Genomic DNA, 7,151 nt, shown 5'->3' with positions numbered 1-7,151 from the left:
CTAGGTAGGGTATGAAATTAAAAAAAAAAATAGAATCCTTACTTTGGAATATATTTATTCATGTGGTTGTACATGGTGATGCTGAGGCTCCACCCACAAATTTGGAGATTCAGGAGGATGGAAAAGAGCGCTGGAGCGGCAAGGGTGGGGGGTGTATAGTAATCTGTAGGCCTAACAAGCATTTGTCTTACAGGGTGGGAGGGGGGAGCACTGCAAGTGGATCGTTTTTTTTCCTGGAGGTGGACTTAACAGAACCACAAACATAAGTATGTTTTTAGTTAAGTAGAAGACCACTAGAACCCACGTGGGTGTTATGTCTGCTTCCTTGTTACAGATTTTCCTTCACTTCTTGTCTAGTAAAAAGATTTTCCCCAAAATCTCTCTAATAGAGGCCTGAATATCAGTAAAACCAGACAGGGGTTCTAACCTTTTCTCATTTTATCCAAAACTAAAAAAAAAAAAAAAGTGTAGTTTCTACATCAATCTCCAGAATCTTATGCATTCCATTCAGAGTTCTTTTATTCCTATTTCCATTGTCAGTTTGGTCTCTCTTATTACCAATTTATCATTTTTATTTCCGGTTTTACAGAGATGCACTGGATGCTTTAGGCTTAAAGAGGTACTGCTGTCGCCGAATGCTTCTCGCTCATGTGGACCTGATAGAAAAGCTTTTAAATTATGCTCCACTGGAAAAATGAGGGGACCACTTCTTGCTGTACATTCCATGATTAGAAGAAATCTCAAGCTATGGGATATCTTTACGCTGACCACACTTACAAGCACAGTTCATATATGAGAAGGTTGGAAAATGTACAACAAACTGTATACACGATACCAACTTCTTCTTCTTTTTTTTTTAACTAATAAAGACAACGTTTTGTTATAAATGTCATGTATATCGAATTTTTCTAACCTTTATTATTCTAACAATGCAGATTTCTAGTCATTTTTCTTATCACGGTTCCTCCATAGGTTTAATAAAGCTCCCAGCAAAATGATTTTTCTCCTTTTGACAAGAAAAGAGATGTGACATATCTCTACTGTCCTATATTTTAGTTATAGCTAAAGAAGTGCTTTGGTCTGCTGATTCTGTTTGCCAGTGTAACCAATTTAAAATTGAGCCTTTTACTCCTAAAGTGAAGCTTTTTAGTTTGTATTACTAAACCCAGGAGCCTGCATTTAATGTATCTGGTATCCCACAGTACACAGAACATGGAAATTGAATCATTTTAGTAAATATAAACTGCTAAATACCTTTTCTCATCAGCAGTATAGAACAGACCCACTGTCTGGACAGTGCTAATTGGCCTTAGCCAATCCCATGCACCCTGCCAAGAAAAACGAAAAACCTTCTAGCAATACACAACCACACTGAGCATGTGCAGAGTGGCCCCAAGACTGTTCTATCTTCAGATGGATTGGGGACTGTGGATCAGAAAAGACAGGATTAAACAGCCTTTTTACTCAAATGCATAGGATTAACCCCCTAGGTTCCACAGTGAGTATCAGAAAACAGCAATACCTCTCCTGCGCTCAAGTGGTATGTGGAAGGTGAATCTTCTAGGCAGTTTTATGACACAAATGAAGTGGTCTTGCTGCACCCCCTCAGGACCAAGGGTATCCAAAAGGCACTACCAGAGAAGGGCGCACCGACCTTGTGCATTACCACTTAAAAATTTATTCAAATCAAAGAAGGGTAGCGTACAATATACTCACAAACGTAGCATATGAACAAGCATATAGGAAATGGGGGGGAGATTGGCGCAATCGGACGGCACGAGCTGCTGCGATAATCTGGGATATGGGCAAAAAGCAGATGGCAGAGTCCAGTGGAATTGCTAACACTTAGATGGCTGCAGGCTTTGTAGGGTGAAGTAACCCTGTATGGATCCAAGACAAAGAGAGAGAGAAGACCAAGCGCCAATCTAAGTGTAGCAATAAAGTCAATTTAATAGCAATTTAAAAGAATATTACTCACAAGCGAGCGTAAAAAACAGGCATCTCAATAAGTATGGGGCATCTGGGCACTGTTCATCCAGGGTGTCATTCAGGATCCCTTGTGGAGCTGGCGCTGTGGGGGATGAGCGGCGATCTCCTGTTGTGAGGCAGGGGACGTGCAGATCCTTCAGCGGCGGTGTAGCAGCGTGGGTCCCTGGGTCGGAGGGCTATGACATCACTTCCTGGGTATGCTGGTGTGTGGAACGGCGACGCGTTGGGGAGCATGCGCTCCTTCTTCAGTCGGCAGGGGTTGGACCACAGGTAGAAGGAGCGCATGCTCCGCAACGCGTTGCCGTTCCACACACCAGCATACCCAGGAAGTGATGTCATAGCCCTCCGACCCAGGGACCCACGCTGCTACACCGCCGCTGAAGGATCTGCACGTCCCCTGCCTCACAACAGGAGATCGCCGCTCATCCCCCACAGCGCCAGCTCCACAAGGGATCCTGAATGACACCCTGGATGAACAGTGCCCAGATGCCCCATACTTATTGAGATGCCTGTTTTTTACGCTCGCTTGTGAGTAATATTCTTTTAAATTGCTATTAAATTGACTTTATTGCTACACTTAGATTGGCGCTTGGTCTCTCTCTCTTTATATAGGAAATGGGCACCGCTCGCTTCCAGGACACTTCTCTACTGCTGGATAGCGTGATGGCGTCCTCAAAACCTGTTTTGAGGACCAGGTTTTGAGGACGCCATCATGCTATCCAGCAGTAGAGAAGTGTTCTTCAATTTGGGCAAATATGTATTCTGTCACATATTATTGGTAAAAGAAAATACCAATGATTTATGTCCTTTTTATTTTTTTACTAGTAATGGCAGCGATCAACGATTTATAGCGGGATTGCGATAGACAGATTGGACACCTGACACTTTTGAGGGGACCAGTGACATAACTACAGTAATCAGTGCTATCAAAGCGTTAAGTGTGTGCCCAGAGGGTGTCTTTTAACTGTGTGGGGGATGTACTTACTAGATGAACATAGATCTGTGTTCCTAAATAGCAGTAACACAGGATCCCTGTGTTTATCCCTGACAAAACGGCGGTCTGCCTTGTTTACATAACCAGACTGCCATTCTGTCTCTATGGGGAGCGATCGCGGGTGGTCGGGGGACATCATATCCTCCGACCCTGCTGATTGGCTCCCCCTCTGGTGTATCAGCATGTGCGCCCCCACCGGCTTTTATATTAAACGAGGTACAGGTTCGTTGTTTCACGTAATAGAGCTAACCTGCTGCAATAAAAGTGCGAGGGCTGGTCGGCAAGTGGTTAAATCCCAATACTATTCGGCACTTGCAAGGGCTTATTTGCTACCAGGCCATATAGACTGCGGTGTGAGGCCCATAGTTCTAAGTATCTCATTTTTGTGTAAGAGGCACTACTGGCAACAGCGTGTTTGACAATTTGGGGTTGATTTACTTAAACTGGAGAGTGCAAAATCTGGTGCTGCTCTGGATAGAAGCCAATCAACTTCCAGGTTTTTTTTTTTTCTGTCAAAGCTTAACTGAACAAGCTGATGTTAGAAGCTGGTTGGCTACCATGCACAGTTGCACCAGAAAACTAACCCCTTTGTGTCAGCACAGTACTGATTGTGTTTCCTCAGACATGTTTCTGCTTCTGTCAGTCTGAAACTGATCGTGGCTCTACGGAAGTTTCTAGTTGTCAGTATAGTAATGGTTCTGACGGTATGGCAGAAGCTATCTAGCTAGACTGGGGGGGAACAAAATATGTACATCTCTCCCCGATGCTGGCTCTCAAACTCTTCTTCTGTTGGTAAGTACTGAATTTGATCGGACATAATAACTACAGACCGTGTTTGGGTTTCATAATATAACCAGATGATACCTAAAGAGTAACTCCACTTTTGTTGAGAAAAAAAAAAAAAACACATTCCCCTCTGGGTGATCTATGTACGTTGCAAGGAATTTTAACAATCGTTGTTGTAGAGTCCTACCTTTTTAGTTATTCTGAAGAAATAGCTTTTTTTTGTCTGTCTGTGTCCATGTGCACAGTGAATCTAGGCGTGATTTTTATAATTATCAGCCTCTGCACCTGCAGTGCTCTGAGGAAAGCTGTAGGATCTGCGTTGCCTTTTAACGTGATTTTTCCCTTTGAGAGTATCTCATCAAAAAATTTATTTTTTTTTGGAGGGAATGCCCAAAATCTGACTTGCATATTAGTGCAGACTTCGGGAAAATTAGTAGGCCAATCACACAAGCAGGAATTGGACCTATCTTGGGAGCGTTCTGTACTCCATCTGTGTACAGAACGACCCCAGGTAGGCATATTTGATTCCATTTTAAAGAAAATCGCAGAGCTGCAGATTAAAAAGGAAAGGGAGTTTTTAATAACATTCAATTACACTATGACTTGTGTCGCAATTGTATAAGCTATATTTAGCTTTTTTCTACTTGCTCTTCCCCCCCCCCCCCTCCCCCCACAAAAGTGGAGTTACCCTTTAACCACTTGCCGACCAGCCACTGTACTTCTACTGTGGCAGGTCAGCTCTGTCCCACGAAAGGACTTACATGTATGTCATTTTGCAGGACAGCTAGTGGGGGCACATGCGCCGATTGGCCACAGGGGGAGCCAAAAGGCAGGTCCGGCAGCCATAATGTCCGCTGGGCACCTGCGATCACTCCCCGTGGAGACAGAAAAGGCAATCTGCTTATGTAAACATGGCAGACCGCTGTTCTGTCAGTAATGAACACAGGTATCCTGTTTTCCCCTATTTGGGAACACAGGTCTCTGTGTTCATTCAGCAAGCCCATCCCCCACACAGTTTGAAAGCACCCCCTAGGGACACATTTAACCTTTTGATCACCCCTGGTGTTGAAGAAAGGTACGCACCAGGGAGTGTGTGGCCAAAGGTCGTTGGAAGAAGACTGCCAAAGCTGACACCTGGCCCTTGATGGTACTCAAGGCCAATTTCTGTTCAACCCCCCCCCCCCCCCCCCCCGTTGAAGGAAGTTCAAGATCCGAGCCACCGAGAGGGAGCGAGGAAGAGACACCATGCAATGTACGCCTTCCACATACGATGGTAGATCTTCCTTGAGGTAGATTTCCTAGCTTTCAACAGTGTAGGAATCACCGACTCAGATAAACCCCAATCATTCAGCACCTGGCGTTCAACAGCCAAGCCTTCAAAGCTAGCTACTGGAAAGATTGGTCCTTGGGACAGCAGATCCTCCCTGAGAGGAAGATGCAAAGGAACGTCGGCGACCAGCTGCACCAGATCGGAGTATCAAGCCCAGCGAGGCCAGTCCAGAGCAACTAAGATGACCAGAATCCCTTTTGGCTGATCTTGCGTAGAAGCCTTGGCAGAAGCTTGAGAGGAGGAAAGGCATGAATCGGGCGATACTGACCCCATGGTGCCACCAATGCATTTGTGGCGTCCACCAGAGAACCCCTCGACTGAGCCACAAACCACTGCACCTTTCTGTTGAGCCAAAACACCAACAGATCCACCTTGGGGATGCCCGCCGGAGATACAACTGATGAAAACACCTCTGGATGAAGGAACCACTACCTGTGGTCCAACTCCTGCCGACTGAGGTAATCCGCCTGTCAATTTTCCACCCCGGGTATGGAGGTATGGAACCAGAGCAAGCTTCTGAAAATTCTGAATCCAGCCGAACTCCCACAGGGTTCGTATTGTGATCTCCAGGTTCTCCAACAGAGCAGAGGGATACTCCACTCACTGAAGGAGATCGTCCAAGTAGCCCAGTATCGCTATCCCCCATTGGCGTAGCAAAGCTAGCATCGGGGCTAACCCTTTTGTGAAGACCCGAGGAGCAGATGCAAGACCGAAGGGTAATGCCACAAACTGATAATGCTTCTCTCCCTCAGCACAGCAGAGAAAACGCTGGTGACTGGCACATTTTGGAATGTGTAAGTAGGCATCCTTGTATCGATAGAGGCAGGGAAATCTCTCTGACGCAGGGACGCCACCACCGTTCGAATGGACTCCATTCTGAACTTCTGTACCCGCACAAAGCAGCTTAGCGCCTTGAGGTCCAGGAGCGTTCCGAAGTCGGAAACCGGGACAATCGCCCCTTGCAGGAACAGGACTTGTACCACCCCAAACAGGCCCTGTAAGCAGTCTGGGGACAGGCACAAGTTGTAAGGAAAAAACCTTGCCGGGGGACAAGAGTGAAACTCGATCTTGTAGCCGGACCGAATGAGTTAGTGGACCCACTTCTCTTGCACTCGAAGTCCATGGGCCTGGAAACCAGCGAATAAGTCCCTCCACCCCTATTATGGGTGAGGGCGCACCTTCATGCAGAAGGAGCCTTGTCCCTGGTTCTGGAGATGCCCGATCTTGACTTGCCAGGCAAGGTTCTTTAGATCCTCCAGAAAAGGCCCTGAAAGACTTAGAGCCCTTGTCAGTCAACCCTGAGGGACGAAAACACTTCTTTTGAACTTAAAAAAAAGGCCCACGTCTACGACAAGGTTCCTTGCCCTTAGTAGCCTGTGGAAGAAAAGCACTTGGTGCTCCAAAGACCCCCAAGGGACTCCAGCACTGCCATCCGTGCATTGGTGGATGGTTGGGGCCCGGGGGGCCCCACAGCCTCTGAGAGGGGATCAGGTGGGGAAATGTGCTCCAAAGACTCTGAGTCACCAGGGGGACCCCCACAAAAAGTGTAAAACACTGCAAGGGACAACCCCCACCGTGCTGGCAGTACCACCCGTTGTCAGGCACAAGCACCAAGTGATCCTCAGCAGAGAGGGAGAGGACCCCACCAGACTCGCCACCCACAGAAACCGGCACCTGCAGTCACCAGGAGAATCTGCACCAAACGTACAGTTATGAGGAAGTAAAATGATCCAGGGGATGAGAAGGGGCTCCCACCGCCGAAATCGCCGACCACAGGGCTTCACTGTCACGGCCGTCGCTATTTCCAATGGCAAACCACAAGAAAATGGCTGCTGAACTACACAAACATGGCCACCGTGTATAGAAACACACAGGCTACAACAAAATGGCGGCACCACGAGGCCTACAGGGACCCAGGAGGGAGACTAGGCCTCATGGACAGATTCAAGCAGGACGGGGGGCCCTGACAGGAGCCCCCACCAGGTACAACCCCCCCCCCCCCCCCCGCCCAATCATTCGTCCAGTCGCCAGCGGCGCACCCCTGGCCCTCTG

At 47.4% G+C, this 7,151-nt stretch overlaps 1 protein-coding gene across 1 annotated transcript in view; it reads left to right on the top strand.

The window, feature by feature from the left end:
* POLR2L (RNA polymerase II, I and III subunit L) overlaps positions 1-804 on the top strand; it is a 20,669-nt gene extending 19,865 nt beyond the window's left edge. Inside the window, exon 3 of the mRNA XM_082269734.1 lies at positions 590-804. Coding sequence (XP_082125860.1) covers positions 590-698 — 109 coding nt within the window. The 3' untranslated portion in view covers positions 699-804. The remainder of the gene's footprint in view (positions 1-589) is intronic.
* The last annotated feature ends 6,347 nt before the right edge of the window (positions 805-7,151 follow it).

The sequence above is a fragment of the Pelophylax lessonae genome, assembly GCF_965119305.1.
Source record: "Pelophylax lessonae genome assembly, chromosome: 10".
Lineage (NCBI taxonomy): Eukaryota > Metazoa > Chordata > Amphibia > Anura > Ranidae > Pelophylax > Pelophylax lessonae.
This window is presented reverse-complemented; position numbering and strand designations above follow the sequence as displayed.